Genomic DNA, 13,195 nt, shown 5'->3' with positions numbered 1-13,195 from the left:
AATTTCTTTTTTAAAGATTTATTCATTCATGAGAAACAACAGACAGAGAGAGAGGGGCAGAGACACGGGCAGAGGGAGAAGCAGGCTCCATGCAGGGAGCCCAATGCGGGACTCAATCCTAGATCCTGGGATCACAACCTGAGCCGAAGGCGGCGCCCAACTGCTGAGCCACCCAGGCGTCCCAAGAGACATCAATTTTGTAAATACGTAGGAAAAGATTCTTTGCAAACAAGTTTTGCCTCCATTTACTTCTCCCACACAGGATTGTGAACCCTTTGAAGACAAGGACAATCAGTGCCTTTCACAGGGTCTTGGTATACAGTGGGCCGGGAGTGAAAGCCAAATGAGTGAATGGAAGAATTAACAGCATCTTACAAACACAGGTCTACAACACCTTGACTTAAACTCCTGAGGCCAGATGTTCCAGAATGAAGAATTTTTCAGATGTTAGAAAGGTAATAATGATGCATATTACGTAACACTCTCATGGGGTCTGGAACAGCACCTCATAATCATACTACAGAGACTATATGCATAGTCATACTACATGGAGTAAATTAAGTCTACAAATAGCCCCTCATAGTTCAAGTCAGGTTTTGCTGCCAAATAAATTTTGTCAACAAACTTAACCAATAAAAAAACCCTCTAGATTTCAGAATTGTAAGGATCTGCTAAAGATGAAAACTCAAGTAACCCTAGAAAGGACCGCTAATTTTCACCTATTTATTGGCAAACTGTTACTGGAGCTCATAGTCTAAATGAGTTCGCAGAGAGGTTTAACTGCCGACTAGACTTAGTTGAAAAAAAAGATAGGTCAGGGGGCACCTGGGTGGCTCACTGGGTTAAGCAGCTGCTTTCAACTTGGATCTTGTTCTCAGGGTGCTGGGATGAAGCCTCGCCTCAGTCGGTTGGTAGGGCTCCCTGCGGGGTGTCTGCTTCTCCCACTCTGTCCACCCTCCACCTGACTGTGCTCTCTCGTTTTCTCTCTCAAAATAAATAAATCTAAAAAAATAAAAATAAAAAGGATCAGAAGGAACTATCCAGAATAAAGCAGAGAAAATAAAAAGTATTACAATAGAGAAGACAAGACACAGGTGATATATTAAGAAAGTGTAGCTGGAGTCCCAGAAGTAGAGGGAGCTCAGTCTACAAGGGGACATGGATTTGTAATCAGTTAAGTTACAAATAGTGTAATAAGGTCCAAAGAGGGAATGATGAAGCATTGAGAAAACACAGGGGACTCTACCTGAGAGTATGTGGAAAGGCTAAGCTATGAAGGATGGGAAATGTGCCAGGACAGAAACTCAGGCAAGGTACCACGAGCACAAGCACATAACGGCACGGAGGGGCAACTCACGATTCATCACCTGCTCCAATTCCAAGGTAGGTATATGATATCTATTTCTCAGCATTCCATCTCACCTCACCTATGAGGTCCAGCCATATCCTTCCAGGTTTACAATAATGAATCCGATGGAAGAAGTCTACCTTATGGCAAATGATAGTTCATAAGCTTCAGAGAGAAAATCCACTTGAGCTGTGCTTCTGTAAGTGCGGTCTCCTAACCTGCAGCATCGGCATCACCTGCCACTTGCTGGAAATACAAACTCTTGGGCCCCACCCCAAACTTACTGAATCAGAAATTCTGGAGGTGGGGCCCAGCAATCTGTCTTCATAAGCGTTCCGAAGGTTCCGATGCATGCTAAGTTTGATGAACTCCCGATCTAAAGTAAACCCTTCTCCCAGTGTGATTCTCAGACCGCTGCTTAGCATTTGTTACAAACTGTATCTCTTGGAAACCAGTCTAGACCTCCTGAAGCTGATCTGCATTCTTGTGGAGCTTGGACCCCACACCTCACTCCCTGTGAAGCTCATGTTTCGGATTCTGGGTTTCAAATGCCACGCAGTAGATTATAAACTCCTTAAGGGCAAGAACTGTCTTCTTCGCAGCTCAATTTGTTTCTAATCGTGAGGCCATAACACTCGGAATGTTTCTGAATGATTAGCTAGTTCCGGATCGACTTGCACATCATTACAGCAACTGTCAAGGCTGCTGAGGACCACGACTGAGAACTACAGGAGGCATGTGCTTGTCTGACCTGACCTTGTCTTCTCCCCCTTAAAACAGAAACAACAAAGCTTATTTTAAAGTGGTGGTCAGGGGAATCCCTGGGTGGCTCAGGGGTTTAGTGCCTGCCTTTGGCCCAGGGTGTGATCCTGGAGACCAGTGCCTGCATGGAGCCTGCTTCTCCCTCTGCCTCTCTTTCTCTCTGTGTCTGTCATGAGTAAATAAATAAATAATCTTAAAAAGAAATAAAATAAAATAAAATAAAATGGTGGTCAGCAGCTTGCTAAGAATAGCTGGACTGTTAACTGTGGAAATAAGGCTATCTTTGTTTTAAGCTACTCTGTTTCAAAGAAAGAGGACTATGGGTTGAGAGAGCCGGAGAGGGACTTGAGGGCCTTTGTGTAGCACCTCAACTGCCTTGAGGTGAGGTTGAGACTAATCGAAATAAAGCTGACAGACATAACTGTTAGCTTGGGGGAATATGATCCACTCACAAACACTATCCTGGCCAGAAAAGCGATGGCTTTCAGCACTTGCACCCTTTGTTTAGATACGGAAGAAAGAGACCTTCAGAATTCAGGCTCATTAGTTATCGTTGAACATGGATCACCCACCAATCAGTCCAGGTGGGGGCAAAAGCTACTAGATTCTCAAGAAGTTAAGCCTTTTTAAGTTTTATAAACAACTGAGACTGAACTGAAATGGCTCAAGAAACACGCACACACCAGAAATTAAATAACTGATCTCGAGGATACATGTATTTTAATGAACAGTCCCATTCAGAAAAATGTCAATTTATTTTTCTACCCAAGTCAGTGTCAGTCATATACAAAAGGATATAAACAGATTACCATATTTACAGGAAGATACACAAAACAATTACCAAGGAACAAATCCAGCAAAGTAACAAATTGTTGCTTATCCACATCCTCTCAACTGTAGTGGTTTATTGTAGGACAGTTTCCCAGTTCCCCGGGAAAGAAGCTATGTGAATTTATGCTAAGGCCAAGCAGACATCACACAAGAGCTGACAGGACCAGATTTTGTACTGACAGAGAAAAGCTTTTAAAGAACACACTCTAACTTTCAGGCCAATGTTATAGCATCAGTGGGCTCACAGGCACGATGGGACTTCATCAAAGGAAATGCCTCCCTCCTTTTGGCTTTCCTAAGATCCTTCTCCTTGTACACAGGAGAAGGAGCTCTCTTTAGTAACAGGTGATTGAGCAACACCCTACCCCAACAGATTATCAACTCACAACAGGGAAAAGGAACTGACTCTTATCTACTAAATACAATCCAGATTTGGGGAAGCGGTTTCCGAATCTCCACTAGGAAGACATGATGTGACCTCTATTTCTTACACAGCACATTCTCTTGAGAGATAATATGGATGAACATCTCAGAAATGTTCACACTGCTCATCAAATATACCTTTCCCCAAAGCATATGGGAAATGGCAAAAACCTAAACCTAAGCCAGATTATTTTATCCAAATTAAGTCAAAGTTTAAAGGAATCATCCCATTGTCACTCTCAGGAATCCAGAGGGTCACAGGCCACAATTCTTTTATGGAAGCAGAAGGTTAAGAGCCCTTTTCTCCCAAAATGCCTCAGCCAGGGAGAGTGGAACAGAAAAAAACTCAATGGCTCTATAATATGGAACTCAACAGTTTTCAGTCAACCTGGCCACAGTCTTCTGGTCATCTCCAAGGAACTACCACATTCAAAATTCAACATTCATATTCAAAAAAGGGAATAGTCTACTCCAGATGAGGAAAAAAAAAGGAAGGAAGGAAGGAAGGGGCGGGAGGGGAGTAGAATAGGGAGGGAAGGGAAGAAAAAAAGAAAGCAGTAGCAATTAGCCTAAATACTCCAGACACTTGACAACTGGGAAACTGTCTCCTAAAGACACTCTAAAGGCCAGCAGGGTTCATTTATAATTTGGCATGTGCTGGTTAAGGGGCAACAAACAAAAGGAATAAAGATATAGTACATCAAGTAACCAAATGGTAGACATACATACTACATTAAAGATTCATATACAATACTGTGCTGACCTTAAAGAAGAAATTGAAGGAGAGTTGAAAGAACAGATAATAGAATTACAAGGGAACATTTTGGCCCAATGCCAGTCCAGTGAATACCTACCAGGAGGACTTTAGATCTTTTATCTCCAAAGAAGTTGATCTAATAAATTATAAAATTCCCTCGCTCACTTTTGGGACATACAACAAACTCCCAAGTACACTAAGCCCTCCGACATTTTGGTTTCACTATTTGATGACTAAGTTGTTTCTGGTTGTAAAGATTTTCCTAATATATTTTTATTAGCCAGTTAACACAGCAAAGGCTGCTCCTTCTGTGAGGCCAAACAAGCATCACCAAATAATTTGATCTAATGAAGATTGGGGGGGGGGGGGGGGAGATGGAGAGGAAAAAGGGAAAGTTCCTGGTGTTTGTTGCAAAACTTTTTCTCCCACTTGAAAACCTCTGCAATCACTTAATGTTTTGTTCCAGAAAAAAGAAAGCAAAACTAGTTGGGAAAATACCCATATACTTATTGTTTACTAGTATGATAGAAAACAAATTCATAGTTGTCAGTCAATCGTCTTTCAAAAACCAAATGTGAATGTTTAATCTTGTAACTTAAGAACTGAATTTTTCCACATTCCTTTATATAGAGTTAGCATCTGTAAATTGAGATCTTTTTTGGACAATCATGCAAATTTAATTTGTCCCTGGAAAGAAAAACACAACCTACCAGATTAACAAAATATGTCCTTTAAACAGTAATTTTTCTGTGAATTTTTCTGCACTGTTACCACTTTTATCCTTCAGTAAACAGAAACTACTCTTAAAAGGCTCATGTATTTCGAGCGTACAGAGACTTCTACTCTCAGCACAATTAGGAAAACTGAATCGAGTCAACCTATTTTACCTTCTAAACTGGCTCTACTCAGCTCAAAAGTAAATTCTAAAAATTTTCCAGTTATTATTATTAAGCTATAGAAGCTAGAGACATTTTTACTGCCATAGAGGCTTCTGTAAAATTGAATAAAGATTTTATTATACCACACACACAAAAAGCAATCGGTACAGAAAAGGCAGTTTTCGGTTATTCTGTTGAGAATTTCTTTCCATGATTTCTCCCATTAAAGTATAGTTTTCAAAGCAACCACCACGACAAAGGAAGCATCTAATTAGTCCATTTTCTTCTGATCCAAGAATGCTGAACATTTACTGTCCCATCTGTAGCTGTATCAGCAGTGTAATGAACACAGTTTATATTACTGAGCTATTCTTTGAACTCCAAGAACTGTTGAAGTCTTTTCTGATGTTCTGCAGATGCTTGCACAGCACTAAATGAAACATAAATTCAAAGCATAAGCTTTATTTTACATTAAGCATATTAAGTGAACCACAGAGCACAGAGTCAATATTTTTCAAAACAATTAAAAACGAATAGAAATCTTCACTTATTTAGTACTTCTGAGAAAGCTGGATGAAAACCCTCCTTAATCTAATGAGGAGGAGGTCTTGCATTCAGGAACGGCATGCTTCTACCTTCTGAAAGACCAAAGCAAATTAAGACTGACAAGTGAAAGCATCGATTGTAACCTGCTCTGCTGTGGAACCTGCTGTGCAGAGTTCCAGGCCGCGCAGTAGATTTTCTGGATTTTATTATTTTATTTAAACCAGATTCCAACATTATCTTTGAGTTGTGGAGTATTTGAATTGCCTTTAATATAAGATCCTTTAAACTAAAATGTTTGGTTAAAACACAATAGACTCCACTAATCGTTTTCAAAGGTAACAGCTTGGTGGTTTAGATTTAGTTTTCTCTTTGAACATAAGTTATGTCTTGGATGGGGAAACCGAGTTCTCTCCTCATGTTCGCCCCCACTAAAATACATTACCTTGACAAAATTATGGCAAATATGTACTGAAACTAGTATAAAACTTCCTTTTAAACTTTTGGGCAAAAACTGAATACAGTTTCTGGTTTTCTAGCTGTTGAAGATGTTATTGTTAAATGATAAAATTCCAGGCTACAGAAAGTTACCATTTTTAAAAGTGCCAAAAAAGTTTATTATAATAATTTCACTACAAATCATCCCAAATTGCCTTATAAATACACATCTCTGCTAGCTTAAACCTTGCAGCTGCCTCCGATTGAACCATTTCAAGTACTTTACTGTGTGGAGTCCCTCTGGGTACTATTGAGGCCAGATAACACACCTTTTCCACAGGAGGGCAGACAGTATCACAAAGATCAGAGGTTAGCAGAGACAACTCAGCCTACTGGTTAAGAGTATAGATACTGTTCGTCAGAACACTGGGGTCAGAAAGATTTGAGTCTGAATTCTGGTTTTACATAATCGTGGGCAAGTTAAATCATAAGGCAACTTGACCTCAACCACAGACAATTAATGACGTAACCAGACATAAATCCAAATGTTTTAACTCCAAATCTTTTTTCCCACCATACCATTCCGTCCCAGGTATATAAAACACTCTCTACTGACCTCACCATATATAACAAATGGCTCTTCCCAGAGAAAAGAAACTAAGGCAGAATTTCATTTTCCTAATTTTTTAAATCATTTATCCCCCTTTCTTATCTAAAACTCTGTGTCCCCTTTTCTCTCTGCTTTCGCTCAATTATCAATACACATATTTCATGCTCCACATCCATCGAGGATCCTCTATGGAAGCTTACACCTTTGAGGCAGTCCAGTGCACAGGGAGAAAAGGTGGGATTTTAAGAAAAGACCTGATTTCAGGTTCATGTTCTAATACCAACTAGATTGTGCTATGAGGCAAATTCTTAACCTCCTTGAGCCTCAGTTTCCCTGTCTGTGCAGTTATGGTAACCTCTACACTTCACAGACTCTTTGAGAAAGGGACATGAAAAAAACATACGTAAGTGCTAACTGCATTGTATGGAACAGGGCTGTCCCAATAAACTTTCTGCAATGACACAAATGTTTGACCTTAGCTGTCTAATATGGTAGCCACTAGCCATATGTAGTTACTGAGGACTAAAATGTGGCCAGTGTGACTGACAAAATGAACTTGTAGTTAATTTAAATTTCAACAGCCATATGCAGCTAGCTGCCATATTAAGAGAGCACAGATCTAGAGAGCATTCAAAAACAGGTTTGTTTTTGAACAAGTGAAAAAAACCTTCATCTTAGAGCGCTTTATATTCCCACATAGGTTTTATGGAACATAAAAACCTGCTATTACTGCTGTATATTATGGAAATAAAATATACTACTGTTTCTAAAAGCAAGCAGTATGAGGAAGTTCTGAACTATTTATTGATTGCATACAGAAAAAGGAATCTCTTGTGTCTTCTACAGTTCATTTACAATTGTGATAAACACAGCTAATAAACTTGTATCCTTTATACTGCCTAACTAGATTGTTTCATGACAAGAAAGCAGTAAACATCAATGAAACTAAATATAAACAGGTTTGGCATTTGTGGTTTTCTCTCTGGTTCCATTTCTGAAGGTGTTATGATCTGTCACTGTTTTTCCAGCATGATTCACAAAGCACCCAGGACTCATTTATGGAACACTCTGCTCACCCCAACTCTTAGCTGACCAAGATGTAATATCAGGATTATTTTTAATATGCCTTTCTGAAAAGATACTCCATTTTTTGCCCTTTATCTCTCATAAGGATGTTTTGGTAGTTAAGAAAAAATTATATATACACATTTATATATGAGATTACATTTACTGCTTTTATAACTTTCTGTCCTCTTTTCTATCTGTATGAAAGAAGGCCCCAAAGCTTATACAATAGTCCCAATTTTAAAATTGGACTATTTAAAAGGTCTAAATCCTAGTTAATTCCCAGTAAGAACCATGAAAGTCCCAAAAAAGCATGTTCAACATGTGAGCCTTTATAATTTTCAAACCTATTTCTTAAGGGAACTCCTGAAAGGGGATTCTTATCATGGATTAAGACTGGTAAACTTACTTCAGATGTTCACCAAATGTAGTAGTTATTCGATAGATGGCAGTTTTTAGTGATGCTCTAAATGCAAATCTTAATGTTTTATAGGAAGTGTCCACAAGGCTTCCTGAAATCCGAGGTGGTTTACTGGAAGCATGAGGAAGCTTGAAGTACTTGTCAACTGCCTAGATCAAGAAAAAAAAAGAAAGCAAATAGTTCAGAATATCAACAAAGCCGTATTAGTTGAAAAGATTAAGGAGATTTTACTTCAAATCAACTGATAGTTTACACATCATAAAGACATACTAAGACGGCCCAGGTGGCTCAGCGATTGAGTGCTGCCTTCAGCCCTGGAGACCCAGGATCGAGTCCCATGTCGGGCTCCCTGCATGGAGCCTGCTTCTCCCTCTGCCTGCGTCTCTGTGTGTGTGTGTGTGTATCTCATTAAAAAAAAAAAGAAAGAAAAAAAAAGACATAATAGACAACATTTATTTTGAATCACAGGACAGTTTAAGGAAAAAAAAAAAAAAAAGAAGAAGAACAGTTTGAGAAACAACACAGTAAAGGCTCAGCCCCTAAAGCAGTTAGTAGGGAAAAGTACAGGCTCGCCCTCTAAAAAAAGGAGCTACACTCCAATGGCTTTGAAAGTGCAAAATTGAGAAATTAAACACAGACATCCTACTCTGCTTACAGTGTGTGATTGCTGAGAGTATTTTCATTATAAATCTCAGCAAAAAGAAAAAAAGACCAGAACTTTATACTTTACATAAAATTATTTACTAAACTAGCTTATCTTCCTTTTCACTTCTAGATACTAAAGCATCTGTGAGCAAGAATAGGTGGGGAGAGAGAGAATTCACAAGTGAAACGCTTTATTTATGCTTGGTAAAGAGATTTAAATATATCTTTTAAAGGTCCAAGGTAAACAATATAATTTTTAAATGATATAACTACATTAAGAAAAGGGAGAACTGAAAATATAAAAGTGTAAGTGGATTAATCTACTATAGCAAGATCACATCTACAGTGACAAGTAATATAAGCCTATTCTTTACAGTTTTGGCTGTAACCACGAAAAGACAGTTAAAATTATTTCTGTCATGTTTTTAATTTCAAGAACTCTTGAGTGATCCTCTTTATTTTAGCATCCTATTTTTGTTTCAAAGACGCAATACCCTCTCCTATTTCTGTGGATTTTGATGATTTTTGTTGTTTTGGTTGCTTTAGTTTCTTCTTTCCCTTCCTTTGCTTCTTTGGTCTCTATCTTCTGCATTACAGACTTTGCTCAGAAATCTAGTGATCCCTGGCTCATGACTGAGTGAGACCTCCTAAAAAAGCAGACAGAATGCTCTGAGTACACAGAGATCACTGACAACAAGCTTCACAATAGGTGATCTGCATGGGGTTTTTTAAGGTTGGATGCCCAACTCAGTAACTTTGTTTTTCTTCTTGGATTAGTCAGAGTTCCCAGAGAAGAGTTTTCCAGTACCCTGTCTGGAGGGCCTGCACTCAGGCAAGTACACCCCTATGCTTCTCAAACAGAATGCACAACTGTGTGTCTATTATATCTATTCACAACTCTGCCAGCCAGAGACGCCGGTTTTCTACCCTCCCTAAAGGATAAACCTCAGCTGCTGGGGGGAGGATCACCAGCAGCAGAGAATCTAGGGGTTGGAGTGATTTTCAATTGGCTCACACCCATCCTCCTTATTTATTTATTTTCCATCCTCCTTATTTTGGTATGTGTCCCTTCACCCTTGGTTCCAGAGGTACTGGTGCCTGTCCCACTACTGATTTCAGATTTGCCTCTGGGATCGGCTAAGTTCGTTATCTCACCATCTGCTCTCCAGCTTTGAAGACTCTGTTGCTGTTGTCTCCTCTCCTGTTTATGGATTTATGTCTTTTTAAAAGTCCTTTTATTGTAGTTTAGCACAGTTTGGGGGCAAAGAACAAGATTTAATGTGTGTGTTCAGTCTGCCATGACAAGTTCAAGTTCAATCGTTTATTCTTTCAACAGTAACTTATAAGAGTGTCTCCTAAGACTGGGACAGAGTTGAGATAATTTTAGGCAGCATGGGAAGTGGTATTCAGTGACAAACTTAAGCAACATTAGATAACACTGAATCATAAGGGATAAAGTTACTTTTTTTCAATTTTCTTGTAAACTTTCTGATTAACCCTCATCAGACCAGGGAAAATAGTCATCCTCATCTGGCAGTAAAACCCGACAAAGGCTACTCATACACAGTCTTTATTTTATTTAATATGAATACTCAGATATTTCACTGGAGAAAAGTATTAATGTACCTCATTAAGGGGATTCTACCTCAGATTCCAATAGGAGTATTATGTAATACATGATACATACACAATGTTATATTCTTAAAATCCAAAAAGATCTGTATCTTGAAACATACCCTAGGGTTTAAGATAACCTGGGTCCAATGGAGTCTTTTTATAATTTAAAGTAATCTTATAAGAAGAATGATACCATCAAAATACAGTATTTTTAAAAATTTTTTGACAGTTCATAATTTTTTGTTGTTGTTGTTGTTGAAGAGAGATTAGCCATTTTCCATGCACTGTACCTGGAAGACATTTTCACTCTTAGGTTTATAAAGAAAAATTCAAATGATCAATCCAGTGAGTTTTTTCATCTCAACATCATCGATTCCCTTTGATCACCTTTGTATGCCTTCAGCACTTATCCACTAATGAACCATATAAAGTAAATTTTGGTGCAAGGTATCATAGAAAATGAAAGAATACTGTCACATGTACTTTTGGCAAAATGGGATGATACACAGGTTCTCATGATAAAATATTGTGAGACAAACGACAAACTCTTTCCCCTTGAATGACTTACTGGATGAGAATGTCACATATATTTCCTTTTTCTCCTTAAAAATACATTGTTCTGTCATCACTTCTTGAGTTTGAGAAAATATACCTAGAATATTATTATCTAAAGACGTATAGTCTGAAATTCCTCTAATATGATCGTCATTAAAGTCTAGAGATATGCCATCCAATACAGTAGCCACTAAAATACATGTAGCTACTGAGCACTTGAAATGTGGCAGTTCTCAACTGAGATATGCTATAAGTGAAAAATATACATCAGACCTTGACGACTGTTAAAAAATATATAGAATATTTTATTAGAAATTATGTATTGAAAAAAAAAAAAAAAAGAAATTATGTATTGATAACATGATAAAATTATAATAGTGTAGATACAATTAAAATATATCATTAAAATTAACCTCACCTGTATTTTTTTTTTTTGATCACCTGTATTTTTTTAATGTAACTCCTAGAAAATGTAAAGTTACATAAGTGTATTGCATTATATTTTGATTTGACAGAGCTGTCTTGAGTGCTGTTCATTTGCATTCATGTTCTGATTTATCCAAATAATTATTGAATATACTGGCAATTTTCTTCCTATTACTAGGGCAATCAAAAAGTTTTAAATTCTGAATTAGTAACTATATTCAATGAAAGCTTAAAAAAAAAGACTGTAAAAATGTGTGTTGATTGCTTATAGGCCTTTTCTTGAAAGATGATGTGATACTACATGATTCCATCATTTTCCTGTTTTCTCACCGGTCTTTTTACCACAATTGGGAGTAACTGATGAGTAATGATGAAATAATTCCTAGAATGATCAAAGAGCAAACTGTTCCAGGATAATGGAAGTGGAAAATCACTAAGATTTCAAAATACATCTTAGATTTTAGAAGGATCCTAAGGGTAAATGCAAAAGAATGAATTTTACTGAATTGTTCCTTCTCTTTGTTCTTCAAAAGACCTCTAAGAATGAAAATCACAAAATATCAGCTCCTATAAATAATTAGAACAGCTCAAAAAAAAAAAAAAAACCGCAACAAATAAGTAAGAAACAATAGATCCTAAGGATGTACAGTTAAATAAGGGAGGAAAAGACTGAGTTTGGAGCTAATATGTCTATAACACATCTTTCAACCTCACTAATCGCCTTTTATGACAAAGGATTAACAGGTTTCAGGTTCAGGGGCTTCAGCAAACAATAGTTATCTACTAGCTAGAGCTTTCAATTATTGTCTTTTCTCACTTTGTCTTATCCTTAACACTGAAATCCAAAATGCCCTGAAAACAAAAACTTTAACTCTATTAGTGGCAAGAGCTGAACTGACCTCATCTGGCAGTAAAACCTGACAAAGGCTACTCATACATAGTCTTTATTTTACTTAATATGTATACTCAGATATTTCACTGGAGAAAAGTATTAATGTACCTCATTAAGGGGATTCTACCTCAGATTCCAATAGGAGTATTATGTAATATATGATATGTATACAATGTTATATTCTTAAAATCCAAAAAGATCTGTATCTTGAAACATACCCTAGGGTTTGAGATAAGGAACTGCACACCTCTGTTTGTAGTGACTCAGGCTAGTTTTCCTTTTATAAAAGTAATATGAAATTTGCTTTAATATAAATTTAAGTTAAAAATGGATGACTTAAATACTAAGAAAATAATAGCTCAAGTGGCATACGACTAAAATTATGACAATAATATATGGTATAATAAACAGTTACAGCAAAAACTATGAAAGTAGTACATGAGTAACTTAAATCTAAGATACACCAGTTTGTAATATTTGATGATGTGCCCCATGGTTGAACTGAAATACTTAATTAGCTGTGAGATTACACAAGTATCTTTGAGTACTACATATGCTTCCTGGCGAAGACTCAGATTACACAACTGGGATCTCAAATACTTAGTGAAGAATTATCTCAAATAATGAAAAGGGTAAGCAGTGAGTACAGCATAACCACTTAACAACACACTCTTCAGGAAAAGTTAAAAATTCCAAGAAGATCTTACCTTAGCCTAATAGAAATCTGAAGAAGGGCTATCCTATGAAAATAGGCACCTGGGCCCATTTGTATTTATATGCAGCAGTATTTGCACAAAAGCCAAATGAAGAGAAAACTCCAGTTGCTCTCTCATGAATATTTACGTACCCATGTCATTAACAAATGTCTACTGTATAAAGCCTTCAAAGTCCCTGGTCTCAAGAATCCTCTTAAAACCCAGTTAAAAGAAAGGTTTATTCCACTAAAGCCAGAATCCCAAACAAGTGGTAGGGATAACAGCTTTG

At 37.4% G+C, this 13,195-nt stretch overlaps 1 protein-coding gene across 3 annotated transcripts in view; it reads right to left on the bottom strand.

The window, feature by feature from the left end:
- Nucleotides 1–2,799: 2,799 nt before the first annotated feature.
- NDC1 (NDC1 transmembrane nucleoporin) overlaps nt 2,800–13,195 on the bottom strand; it is a 46,923-nt gene continuing 36,527 nt past the window's right edge. For 2 of the 3 annotated variants that reach the window (XM_025427680.3, XM_025427679.3), the window contains exons 17-18: nt 8,065–8,225; nt 2,800–5,429 (exon numbers count right to left, since the gene is read on the bottom strand). In XM_025427680.3, coding sequence (XP_025283465.1) covers nt 5,366–5,429; nt 8,065–8,225 — 225 coding nt within the window. In that variant the 3' untranslated portion in view covers nt 2,800–5,365. The other variant, XM_035716186.2, reaches the window with a different exon arrangement.

This window comes from Canis lupus, chromosome 5 (assembly GCF_003254725.2).
Source record: "Canis lupus dingo isolate Sandy chromosome 5, ASM325472v2, whole genome shotgun sequence".
Lineage (NCBI taxonomy): Eukaryota > Metazoa > Chordata > Mammalia > Carnivora > Canidae > Canis > Canis lupus.
The sequence above is the reverse complement of the archived record's forward strand: the minus strand, read 5'-3'. Positions and strand labels throughout refer to the sequence as shown.